General features: G+C 48.2%; 1 protein-coding gene across 2 annotated transcripts; it reads right to left on the bottom strand.

Moving 5' to 3' along the window:
• Window positions 1-134: 134 nt before the first annotated feature.
• serinc1 (serine incorporator 1) lies at window positions 135-10,116 on the bottom strand. 2 transcript variants are annotated; one of them, XM_044168733.1, is made up of 10 exons: window positions 9,688-10,116; window positions 8,061-8,222; window positions 6,942-7,135; window positions 5,806-5,885; window positions 5,222-5,359; window positions 4,593-4,762; window positions 4,069-4,159; window positions 2,525-2,666; window positions 2,150-2,374; window positions 135-1,343 (listed from the first exon to the last, which is right to left on the bottom strand). In XM_044168733.1, the coding sequence occupies exons 1-10, from the start codon at window positions 9,724-9,726 to the stop codon at window positions 1,094-1,096; spliced, it is 1,491 nt and encodes a 496-aa protein (XP_044024668.1). In that variant the 5' UTR covers window positions 9,727-10,116; the 3' UTR covers window positions 135-1,093. The 2 variants fall into 2 exon arrangements, with proteins under 2 accessions (XP_044024668.1, XP_044024669.1); XM_044168734.1 differs by having other exon boundaries at window positions 135-1,232; window positions 9,688-10,095.
• Window positions 10,117-13,751: the final 3,635 nt, after the last annotated feature.

Below are 13,751 nucleotides of genomic sequence, written 5' to 3'. Positions count from 1 at the left end.
CTTCTGTGAAACTGTGATGAGGTTCATGATATCAGAATCTGATATCATTATTTTTAAACAGCTCCATCTCATCCCGTTAAAATGTAGGCCTCACAGCAACTGGCCCAGCAACACAGAGGCAAGACACATCTGACTTCGTTTTCATCAGTTTTATTAAACGAGTTACAATATATCATTAGGATAAAAGCACAGGTGAGACAATCAAACAGATGTATAGCCACAATATGTCTGCCAAGGCTGTGAGAAACTCCATGCTAATGCTAAACACTACCAAATAACTTATCTAGAAGTTTTCAAACAATCAATCAATTTCAATTTTACATTTAAAGTCAAAATTCAATGCAACTCAGAAGCAACAAAAACAGGAATGCCTTGTTGTGTATGTGCTGAGGAGTGTGCAAGCTGCAGAGTGAACACACAGCTGGTGGAGCTTTAACACATGATAGCGGATAACTAGAATCACACACACACACACACACACACACACACACACAGCTACGCAGCACCGCTCATGCCTGGTGATACTAGTACTAGTTAGTGAACTACAATGAGTCGCTCTCATCTCTCAGTGCCACAGCTGCAGTCCTGCTCATACACAACTCCAGTCCATCCGACAACAGCAGCAGCAAAGCACTTTCTCCCTTCTTTTACACGTAGCAGCATTTCCAAATGTAATACTACAGTCACAGCTCAACTGCTGCTGCCCGCAGGGGGGAAGCTTCAGATACAGCTACTGTTAATGTCACGTCACGTTTTAAAAAGGAAAAGCATGCAGCTCTGTCTTTATAGAAAGAAAACAAATCATCCACTGGGAACACACAGGATATATTTACAATGGCAACAGCATGGGGAACCACTGCAACAGGCTGCTGAGGATTCACACGGCGATACACCAGAGGAGACTGGGCTGCAGCAGCCTACAGACGAGCCACAGCCACCAGACTAAACAGTCCAGCCCATCTGAGCGCAGCCCCGGCCCCCCCAGAGGTAACTGATGCAGGGTTGGCGACCTACTGTTTTACTGACTTTGCGGAAACAAACACAGGTGAGGCAGAGCATGAATGTGTGTACGAGCTGCGGGACAGTGTGTGTTTCAGTCAAAGTCTCTGTTGACCAGAACCAGCGGAGCCACCAGCGTCCACACGTAGAGGGCGATGCAGATCCAGCTGGAGGAGATCTTCACCCACACAGACGGCCACTTGCTGGTCATGGCCTCGTAGTTGGATTCGGGGCTGCAGAGAGAACGATGGAGGAACACATCAGCTGACAGATTAATACTCTGCAGGTATTGGTCTGGATTCCAAAGAATATGTGATACGAATATTCGAGTGACGGTAGTCCACCTGCACATACATTTTAATTTGGAAGAATAAATAAAGCATTAGCAAAGCAGATAGAATAGAATGTGACCAATCCACATACTGTCATCTCATTTAATGTAGAAAGGGTTTATCCACAGGAGGGCAGCAGAGCCGCTGGTCTGGACTCAACTTTTAGACATGTTTAGTGTTCAGAGGAAAAGGCCGCTAGTAAATGCCTCAGTTCCCCCAAAGGATTCAAAGATGTGTATTCGTGGTAACTCTCCAGACAGTTTTGGTTTTATTTGTGATCAGAATTTAGTTTGTACAAAAAATGACGAAAAAAAAAAGCAACATCTCACACAGAGAACACGCTGAACAATTTTAACTGGAAATACTTTCTACTGAATAACAGTCCCTAATGTCTCCAGTTTCTTCTGTGGACTATCCACAACAACAGGGACAATGCCTCAAAAATTGTATTGAGGCAGAAATCTGGACAAATAAAACCAAAACCATCCGCGTGGACAGATAGCACCAGTGGGAAGTATGAAAATACATTTTTCTTTTTTGAAATTTGGGTAAGTGACCCTTCAATATGTCTGTGGCTGTTCTGGCAGTCCTTTACTGTCCACGACTGAAACATTAATGTATTTATTCTGACTCAGTCCCACACACACCGTCCTGCTGCCCCACATACTCACTACAGCATCCGCCGCTGAAAATAGTCCCCGACAGATGCACCGTTTGCTACAAACTACTGTCATGAGATTTGTCGACAATAAGAAAGATGTAGGATAACGGCAGACTGCGATGCAGCCTCACTGGCTCCTCTGCAGTGTGAAGCCCACCTGTACCAGTTGGTGAGCGTCATCATGATGTAGAGAGATGCCAGGAACAGCATGAAGTGGAAGAAAGAGTACGAGTAGGTGACGCCGTCCTTCTCATTGTCCACAGCTCTGTTGAGACCGCCGCCCTCCTCGAAGCCGTCAGTCTGAGGCCCGTCCTCGATCAGAGCCGACTCGTCGCTGGTCAGAGTCAGCTTGTTCACCTGGGCGTTGGACGAATTACGAATACTGAAGGACAAACGGAGGAAAAGAGAGAACGTAGTGCCATCAGCTACCTTCTCAGACAGCAGCAGAGACACAGCCATTTTAGGAACCAACGAACATCAGCCTGCTGCGTAAACTTTCAGAACTGCACAGATAATTAAAGGACTTCCTCACCTGGAGTAGAGGACACACATGAGGAAAAGGATCAGTCCCACAATCCCCTGGGCATCCCACCACTGAACCACATGGTCCGGACCTGCAGGACTGGTGCTGTTCAGCCCGATAATACCCAGAAGGCTCGGGTTACATTTCCTGTCTGTGAGACAAGAAAAGTCAAACTTACTGCTGCTTTCAAGCCGCGATACGTCCGCCGGGTTTCTGCAGGCCGCGCTGTAGCGGTTCGACTGGGGGCCGGGGTGCCAGGCAGGGTTAAGGTCTGACAAAGTTTCTTAGTTGTGTTCTAGTCAACCCTACAAAAGGACCCACGTCTTTCAGTCCGTGACCCCGTAATCACTGACAAACAGGTATTTCAAAAGGCACCCGCTGACAACGAAAGACACAAAGCACACGAGTGTGAAGCTCACCACAGCGTTACACAGCCAGAGCCCAGCACAAAACCACCTCCTCTGGATCCCAGCAAGCAGACCGCAACGCTCGTTTGAGATTCAATACAAACGCTGGCCGACAAAAAGAAAACCAACAGACGAGCTGGAGCTACGTCCGGGGGTCCGGCCGGGGCCCCGCTGTGGGCTCCGGGGGGCGCTCAGCCCGGGAGCTGGGCCCTTACATGCCGAGTCTGCTTCTGTAGAACGGGTGAACTATGAACTGGTCCCCAGGCGGGGGCAAACTAACCGGCTGTCACTCCGGACAGCCTGCGCCTCCTCCACTGGTTCGAAACCCCGGCACAGACACGGGGCGCGCTGCGTCGACAGCTTTCACTGATCTCGTGTCGCAAAGAGCTCACAGAGAAGAGAAATGGTTATGAGCATCATTCACCGAGACTGCCACTGAACGTCATACAGAAACATATATACTACATGTCATCATCATCATCATCATCATCATCAGGGGCAGTAGCTGTGCGGTCGCCACATTTCTGACTTTTTAAAAGATAATTCCAGTTTTTCTACCCGTTATGACAACAGAGTGTTTACATGCACCTAGGTAACCGGCTTAACGTCAGCTGCAGGAATATGATGTCTTGAGATTTATATTATATTACATAAGAGAAACCCAGGTCCTGTGACCAGGGTAGGGGATTAGAGACACCTGATTTCCCCAGTTCTCCTGGAGAAAGGTCCGGGTTTCTAGTCGGCCTTTTACGTGTCTCTGTGACAGCAAGGAAGTCTGTCACTGATGCAGCTGCCTCATAGAAGAACACAAACATAAAAACTCTCACTGCACCGTCAGCCCTCCAACACACACACACACACACACACACACACACACACACACACACTGAACGCCTTGTCTGACTCCCTGCGTTACCTGGTTTCTTGTGTGCATGTAAACCAGACTGTGTTTCTTGCCACATCACTCTTGTAGTGATGCTCCTCGTGCCCTGATCTCTGCTAGTCACCCGGCGAGTTTCACCGAAACACTCAAGAGCTCAAAGTGCACACAGAGCGAGGTGAGGAGCAGGTACTCCCAATGTTTCTGATGTAACTGGGCGAGGGGAATGCATAAAAGCTCTATATATAGTATGAATGTTATCTTACCAGGCTCATTGGTCATGGCAGACCAGGTCAGGTACATGGTGTACAGGGTGACCAGGGAGGACTGCAGCAGGCCGGACCTGGGCTGTGACTCCTTCACACAGAGAACAGAACAGAGGCATTAGTAGCAAAATACATCAACAACCAAAAGCACCCAGCTCATATCTGCTGAGCTTCACGGAGGAAGCGGCACATGACAGTTTGTAGTTCGGCACAGTCGAAACGATATGAGGCGCAGGTCTTTCTCTAAAGCTCCGGGATCCATTCCACATGCTGTTTTCATCAGCCACTGCAGTCAACACTGCACAACAGCAGATCTTACGGATCCCGTCGGGCCATGACAATACTAAGTCACAGTTTGCCAGTTTGATATGATTGACCCACACACCGCTTCAGATCCTACCGCTGAGATTAAAATGTGAAAATGGAAACGTGTCTTGGGTTCATGTTGAGTACAGACCATAAATATGCAGAAACTGAAAACCATCCCTGCTCAAACACGAATGTAATAGAGAACTGGTGTGAACCTGGATCTGAGGCAGGATGGACATGACGGAGGCAGCGATGCAGAGGAGCATGTTGATGCTGATGAAGGCCTTGTTCTCAGTGCAGCCATCAGAGTGGGTGTAGTAGACGTAGAACATGACCAGAGACACCAGAGACAATAAGTAGTTGACTGCGGTGACGGACAGCAGAGCTGTGAACACACAACACAACGTCATTCCACGCAGGCCTGGCAGAAGAGCGGCCTTCGCTAAGACCTGGGCACTACGCAGGCGGCCTGCCTGAAAGCCCCCTGACAGTCCGACTGGCTCTCTTATGTGAACGCACGAATGAATTACCGTCACTGTCTTTCATTCCATCATCATGGGTTTTAATGGTTCTCCTCTGACCAGAGTAAACACATGACTAACTGATTGTGATGACTCATTTTTGCATGATGTCATACGTCACAGTAAGAATGGCTTTTAAGGCAGTCCAGATTTTTCTACTTAAGCCCGTGGTGTCTCCACGAGAGCTGCCACGGACAGTTCAGGTGTTGTTTCCATCCGTCAGCGTCACATAAAACAGCCACAACGCAGCTGACCAGCTGGAAATAACACAGAGCTCTTTAACGTCGTCATTAATCGCGTTTTCATCCACACTGTCACCGTACCTGCATACCAGCAGCGAGAGTTGCCCTCTTCCATCTTCTCCACCCAGGATTCATTCCAGGAATGGGCGAAGTCGATGAGTAAGACCAGCTGGATGAGGATGAAGCAGAAGGCTCCAGCCATGCCGACATAGAACCACACTGCGGAACACAGAGGGTACTTCACTACAGAGACAAGACATTCAGGCCTTCTGCTGCCGCCTGAAACTGAACTCAAACCAGAATGAAGACACAAGTCTGGACCCGTTCTGTGGAAACTACGTTTCCTCTTGGCTGGTACAAAGACATATCTACAACGTCCAGTAAAGACCATGTATCTCCAAATGTGGTAATTTACGCATTCAGACGAACCAAAGGACTGTATGCTTAAGCTAATAAAACCCTTTAAGAACCCTTCGGATTTTGTCAAAATGCAGCAAACTGTACATATCACAAGTTGTTTTCTTTCAAATGTTCATGTGGGACATTATAAAGCAGTGCTGATGTCATATGCAGGAGAATCCCTGTACGACCTGGCACCCACAGCCTTGGTCTACTGTCGCAGAGCTACAGACGCTACAGAGACAACAACGGACAACAACAGCTACCAGTAGTGAAGGGGCCCTCTGAGATGAAGAAGGATCCAATAGTGATGGCAGCAGCTGCAGCAAACTTAAAGAACCAAAACCTGTAAGAGACAGAGAGATAACAGGTATTAAATAGGTCCCTGTCAACAGTTCTTAAGTCAGTTCTTGCACAGATTAGAGCAGAAATGATTCATCAGTAATAGTTTTGATAATAGATGAATACTTCAAGTAATTTATAAAACAAAAATGCCAAACGTCTCCTCATTCCAGCTCCTCCAGTGAGAGGATTTGCTACATTTCTCTGCTTTGTATCAATGCAAATCGAATGTTTGCGTTTTGGATTGTTAGTCGGACACAACGAGGACTTTTAAAAAGCTCCAGCGTGAAACATGTAGGAGCAGCTGTCGGCAGAAATATAATATTTATAAGTATGTTTTCATCAGTGAAAATAAGAAGCGTGTTTTCGTTACCTTAGAATAAGCCCTGTATATCTACAGAGGGAGCGGGTCCCCTTCCACGGAGGCCGCCATGTTGCACCGCCATGTTTCTACAGGAGCCCAGAACGGACAAACCAGTCACTGGCTCTAGAGAGGGCTGTTGGTATTGTTCAAGAGTTTTGCGGCCACCGTAGTTTCTCCTACGCACTTGGAAGGGGAGGGCGAGGCGAGCGGGATTCAAATTGGCTGCAAACTGCAGTTTCAGCACTAGAGGCCACTAAATCCTACAGACTGGCCCTTTAAAAGATGCCATCTTGAGCTTTGGGAAACTGTGATGGGCACTTTTCAAGATTGTTCAGAAGAACACTGGACAGATTAATCAACGATGAAAATAATAACTTGTTACAGCCCTAGATCGGATGTTTCACTCTGTGTCCACTGGATGATGGCGGTAGAAAAGGCCCTGAACTATGGTAAGCCATACGTTCCAGCACGTGCACTTACACACAGGCGCACATATTACAGCAGGTCGAATTTACTGATTTTTCTAAATAATACATGATAAATATAAATACTGGCACTGACGTTTGTCGTGTGGATTTGCATAAAGGGTTAACACTAAGTAGTGGAGGCATCATCCGTCTCTATAATGCAGGAGACAAGTCCAGTAAAGTGTCCCAGCAAACAGAGGAGGCTGTGGATGGATGCGTGCCGACTCACCCGTTGTGCAGCGCGGCTCGGGGGTCCTGGCTGCTCTTCACTTTCACCATGAGCAGAGAGAAGAGCAAGAAGAACATGGCCATGCCAAAGCAAATGCGGTACACAGCCTTGTAGCCAACCAGCACGTCACAGTTAACGTGTCCCTCCACGCCAGGAATAGACGAACCCATCCCTCCTTCGCAGAAACCTGGAATCTATACACAGAACAGACGCCATGAGGCTGCTCCAGGAAACACTTTTATGCAGACTGTCAGACTTTAAAATCACAAATCACACAGCTGGCATGCAACAGAGTATAAACAACTGTAACCGAGGACGTGAGTCAGTGTCTCCCTGATGAAACATTCGACTGGATTTCTTAAGAATACTGATACACACGTGGAAAAATAAAATGTAAAACGTGTACGTGTGAAACCTCTGCACCACCTCACGCATCACGTGTGTGTGAGAGGTCAGATGTTTTTATGCATAATGCAACCATGGCTATCAAATGGCACCGCCACCTCTACAACAGGCACCCCGACTGTGGTGGTGTCATCACAGAAGTCGCATTATTTAGGAGCAGCTGTGATTCACCGCTGGGGAGCCAGTACAAGCTAATAAACAAATTACATGAACTGTGTATCGTCTCCATAGTAATGCACCTTTAAAAACCTGAACAAAAGAGGAAAATGTACAGGCAGGATCAGATGTGTCCTGTATCAGGGACTTCAGCACAGAGGGGGTGTGGATTCTGAATGTGCAGTGCCTGTATTATAGTTTCCCATGAAGGTAGAAGTGGATCATCTGTGTGTGTGTGTGTGTGACCAGTTTAGCATATTTTATACATACCCCGAAATGTTCATATTTCTGTCATGCAAGCTTCGTGACCACAGGTTCATAAATGAACACAAAAAACGGATCATCGTCGCCTCCATTTGCTGCAACGTCCTTCACAATAGAAGTAATTACTAACTACCACATTTAGCAGTACAAAAGCAAACAGGTTAGGGCTCCTGGGCCTAACAGCAGGAACAATAATCTGACAAGTCACAGCAGAAATAAAGTTGTTCTTTCCTGTACTGTAATAATTCACAGTTTGGTATATTGCATGGATTTTGTGTGAGGAACCCTGCCTACCTTCTTCAGCTGCCCCTCCATGCCGGGCATCAACATAATGCACGCAACACCCACTCCCAGCAGCAGGAAGAAGGCATAGATGAGGCGAGTCACTGTGGAGTTATTTCCACTGGGGCAGCATCGGCACAGCAGGCAGGGGGCGCTGCCGCACAGGCACGGGATCTGCACACACAAATCACTGGATTTAGTCTTCACTCACACATGGACGGACGGACAGACAGGCGAGAGGCAGACAGACAGGCGAGAGGCAGACAGACAGACAGGCAGACAGGCGAGAGGCAGACAGACAGACAGACAGGCGAGAGGCAGACAGACAGGCAGACAGACAGACAGACAAACAGGCAAGAGGCAGACAGACAGGCAGGCAGACAGACAGACAGACAGACAGGCGAGAGGCAGACAGACAGACGGGCGGGCGGGCGGGCAGACAGACAGACGGGCGGGCGGGCGCGCAGACGGGCGGGCAGACAGACAGACAGGCAGACAGACAGACAAACAGGCAGGCAGGCAGACAGACAGGCAGGCAGACAGGCAGGCAGGCAGACAGGCAGGCAGACAGGCAGGCAGACAGACAGACAGACAGGCAGGCAGACAGACAGGCAGGCAGACAGACAGACAAACAGGCAGGCAGGCAGACAGGCAGGCAGACAGACACAGACAAACAGGCAGGCAGACAGGCAGACGGGCGGGCGGGCGGGCAGACAGACAGACGGGCGGGCGGGCGCGCAGACGGGCGGGCAGACAGACAGACAGACAGACAGACGGGCGGGCGGGCAGAGAGACAGACAGGCAGGCAGGCAGGCAGACAGACAGACAGACAGACAAACAGGCAGGCAGGCAGACAGACAGGCAGACAGACAGGCAGGCAGACAGACAGACAGACAGGCAGACAGGCAGGCAGACAGGCAGACAGACAGACAGACAGACAGACAAACAGGCAGGCAGGCAGACAGACAGGCAGGCAGACAGGCAGGCAGGACATAAATAGCCTAGCAGTCAATCAAGGGGTTGTTGATGAACGTCTTCAGGTAGCAGCTGGCTCTCTGGCTCTGCTGCCGGCCCCCACCCTGCGGGCTGCCGGCCCCCACCCTGCGGGCTGCCGGCCCCCACCCTGCGGGCTGCCGGCCCCCACCCTGCGGGCTGCCCTGATATCTGACTCTGTTTACAGGCTGCAGTGTTGCAACAGCTGACGTCATAGCCTGGCTGCTTTGTTGACATCATCGACGGCAGCGTGTTTACAATGTTCACAACACAAACCACCACACACTGTTCAAACTGCTTAGATTAATGGGGGGGGGGCAGGTTTAAAGGACGGCCGAAGCTGTCGAGGCTCGACATGTTTGTGGTTATTTGGGCCAGCTGGGCCTCACACAGAGGCTGACGCCCGGTGGCCCCGCAGTTTGCTACATGGGCCAGTTAGCAATCCACATTCTGAACTACAACCTTCGGATTAGGATTATACAATGCTAACATGCTAACTAGCTACGTCGCGTTTACTGGTGTGTGCCTGCGCCACAGCCAGTCACCGCGGCGGCCTGGCGCTTTGTGTTGCTGCGCAGTCATGACAGCAGCGACAGCAGCGGCACATACACTGCTTTCACTGCGGACACGGAGGCGCGTCACTTACCCAGCTCGCCACGGAGCACAGGCCCAGAACGGCTCCCATGATGGCTGACGTTTGGGCTTTTCTCGTGTAGCGTTCGAGCAGACGGCTGATGGCTTCCCAGAAGATGGAAGACGGATGATGCCCTCCTTCTCCTTCTTCTTCTTCTTCTTCTTCTAATGCACGCTCCGGTAGTTGGCATGCAGATAGGCGTGTTGCTGCCCCCCACAGGACGCCTGCAGCGTCTCCCCCCGCAGACAGAAACACGTGACGTCCCCAGACGTCTTTCTTTCTGTCTTTCTCAAAGAAAAACAAACCTTTGTATGTCTGGAAGTTTGTTGGCCTCTTTATTCACCTGCCAATTCAGTATGCAAAGTGGCAATGCAATCTTCAATTCAGTTTGAAAAACAGAATGAGAGCTCGATAGACTGCATTTCATCTTGCCATGGTTTTTATGCCTCTTTATTTAAATTGCATTTACTTCCACTTGTCCCTGCAATCTGTCAGTCCTCTCATCAAGGCGGGTCTTCAGTTAGGACGTCACTTCCTCGTTCAGTGATTGGGTAACAGCCGGAAGTTCGTTCTTCTTGATGGGTTAAGGCTGCCTCAGATAGCGTCCATGTTTTCAGACATTAGTTTATTACAGCGGGGCCGTTGGTGGCATTTTGTGTTCTACATCTACATCTTCATGCTGAGGCATTACAAGCTAATGCTAGCTAGGCCTGGGTAAAGTTAGTAGCTTGCTAACAACCTAAACTAACGCTAGCGAATTAAGTTAGTAGCTAAAGCCACTGCTGGTTGCTAACTAATTTACAACGCTGGCAACAACGGCTATGTTGAAATGCCATTTAAATAAAGAGACCAAAAAACCATGGCAATATGAAATGCAATTGATTGAGCTTTCATGCTAATTTTTAATCAGAATAATTAAATAATTCAAACTGAATTGAGGATTGCATTGCCACTTTGCATATTGAATTGCCATTTGAATAAAGAGGCCAAAAAAGTTCAGACATATTACAACAATTCCAGGTGAAAATAAAACAACTCAAATTTTGGATTCTTCAAAAGGAACATGATTAATGAATCAAGTAAATCACCAAATAAAATAGTGGAGTAAATTGCAGAGAAATGTACTAAAAACTACTTCAACAAAATAAAGCCAGCTTACCGGCTTCTGGAGCCCGGCCCTCTTCAGTGACTGGAGCCACCACAGGGGCCAACACTTAACATGAATACGGGGCTCTGGTCACATGACAACAGGTGGTTGTATATGGGGGGAGATGGTAACCCCTGTCTCTGTTCGAAGATGGTCTCTGGTGTCAGATGTGAATGTCCTCGTAGATCTTTCTACCGCCGTCCACTGACTCCTGATCGATGACCTTTGACCTCTTCCCAGTGGATGCTGGGAGTGGTTTTGGTCTGGTGTTCACAGACAGATGATGATGTCTGCTGCTGGTGTTCATTCAGTCACATGTGATGTCGTGATGATGCCACATACCACCAGTCTTCCTCTCAGGGGGGTCCTGTCTTTAGGGTGGAGCAGCAGAGATCCTAAGGTGTTGAACGGTTTGTGGTAAGTGTGGACTCCCTGTGGACTCTGGTTAGATGTTCTGACAGTCCAGCCATGCAAGGGAGACCCACTGGGATGCTACTGGTGGTCACATGCTTGAGTTAGCAGTGTCTGTCCAAGTTGAGGTTGGTTCGAACTTGCCAGCTGAGGTCCTGTGTTAACTCCTGGTAAACAGCATACTGACAACAACAAAAGCTCTATCAGTCTCTGTGGGGGGATCAAGTCCTTCTGCATCTGGACCAGGTCACCACTATTCTTATATGATGTTCTGTACATCCCACCAAGAGCCCAGTGACACAAGCAAGGAATTTAGCTGACTGATGTGTGATGCTTCCACAACTGGAGACAATAACTGGGGACAGTATGTTCAATACCTGGGGACAGTATGTTCAATACCTGGGGACAGTATGTTCAATAACTGGGGACAGTATGTTACCTTTGGTGGTCCATAAAACTTTGGCACATCTTCCGCTGTCGGTACGACTTCTTCAGAGGTCATGGGAGATGTTTCCACACTTACGTCACATGATGACACCTGACAGCTTTATTTGCCAAACGAAGACCATGAGATGCAGTTGAAAGATCTGAAAATTAGTAAGTGAACCTTTGAGCTTAGATTCTTTTGTCACATATACTGTTCCCGTTGGTCAAGAATGAACTTCCACGCTCATATACTGAAAGTTTGGGTGAATTATGTTATTACATACATGCTATGCTGAAAAAAATAAGGGCTGGCTTGAAGCCATCAGATGCTGATGTCCACGGTCCTCTGATCAAAAGACACTGGGGCTGCTTTTCCACAGGTCTGGCCCAGGATCAGACAAGGTTTTAGCCACTTATTCAGTTGGATTTGGGCGGTAAGGCATCTCAGCACTGTCTCATGAAAACAGACCTTAAGGCCAGGGCCACACTGGTGTCAATACAGCTGAAAATACGCCGGACATAGAAACATGGTTCTGTTCACAGCAGTGCTTTCAGATTGTGTTGGCTGTCTACAGTGAAATGGCAAAACAATCTGAATTCTTCCTTTTCAGCCTTTTCATTTCCCAGGATCAGTGAAAAGCCAGAGTCAGAGGAACGTAGATGGAAACATGTACCTTAGAAGTATGTCGGATTTATTCAGACGGCTGTTGAAAAAAAACATCAGACCTTTTTGTCAGGCGTACATTTGTCGGACAGCTCAGTCCCAGACACGTTAACGTCGCTCCTTGTCTTGCAGATGTGTGTCATGTGTTGGCTGCGTGTCTGTCAGCTTGTTATTTTTTTGCCTTTATTCATAGAGCACGATAGACAGGAAATGAGAGAGAGGGGGGATGACATGCAGCAAAGGACTCAGCCTTGGAACTGATGATTTCCTGCCATGGCCAAAACCAGATGAAGGCATCTTTCAAGTAAGACGAGGTAACTTTTGAAAGAAATAACACGATCTTTCTCTTACAACTGAAAAGCTGAATTCATAATGACACACTTCCCCAATTGTTGTGATCAACTGTTTTTATTAATTTCTTTGTATACATAGAAAACACATCCATATTTTACATATTTTTATTGTAAATGCAGAAAAAAAACTTCTGTAAGGACGCTTAGCAAATAAGCTTTAGGATAAGGAACAATAGCCTACCTTAATGAAGTGATATAAGGTATCATGTTCGAAACCAAGATACAGGCAGCGACCAGTGATGTGGCACAAAGGGACCTACTGTAGTCTGTGAAATATCCTGCAGGACATCCCTCATTATTTACACATCGTTGTCATCTCCAGTTGGAGTACTGGGGCAGTCAGAGCAGGAGTGGAGGGAACCCGGGTTTCTTGGCATCTTTCCCTCGACTGAGAGGATAAGCGGCGCTGTGCTGTTGCCGTTTACTGTTCTGGGCGACCTGAATGCGTGATCCTCTGGAGGCTTGCAGGAGTCGGTCCCGGTCTGTGTAATTAGCAAAGCCTCCTACAGCGCGTGCAGGCTTCCGCAGCGCTGCGTTCTGGGCCGATACGGCGGCCTCTCGTCACCTCCTGGTTCTCAGCAGTAAGAGCAGGAAACCGTTTGGGGAGTAGTAGACGAAATGAAAGCCACTTCATTGGCGCCCTCCACCGGTTAAGGCTTTATGGTCTGCTGCCGACTTCTGGATTTAATTTGTGTTTTTTGTTACTTACGGTTTGCCTTTGACGGCGTCCAGCCCGTTGTGTTTCTATGAGCATCTGTTGCTCCTCCGGGGCTGAGGCTAGCATGGATGACAAGGTTAGCGTGAGTCATGTTTCTCCTCGTCTTTTCTTTCGTGAGCAGAGTTATTTCTTAAAGCCATCCTACCGATGGATTTATGCAATTTATGAAACTGAAGAAAGTTTTTTAGGGGTAATTGAAAGAAAGTGGCTAAAGTTAGGCGAGAGCGATAGTGTAGAGCAGCCATCTTGTCACAGGACACGTGACCTCCGCTGCTTCCCCAATTGTCTAATTGAATAGACTTTGGGGTTCTCAGCCTTACTGAGTCTGAAACGACAAAGAGCTCATGGTGGCTAAGC

Source organism: Siniperca chuatsi, linkage group LG16 (genome assembly GCF_020085105.1).
Source record: "Siniperca chuatsi isolate FFG_IHB_CAS linkage group LG16, ASM2008510v1, whole genome shotgun sequence".
NCBI classification, from domain to species: Eukaryota; Metazoa; Chordata; class Actinopteri; order Centrarchiformes; family Sinipercidae; genus Siniperca; species Siniperca chuatsi.
The sequence above is the reverse complement of the archived record's forward strand: the minus strand, read 5'-3'. Positions and strand labels throughout refer to the sequence as shown.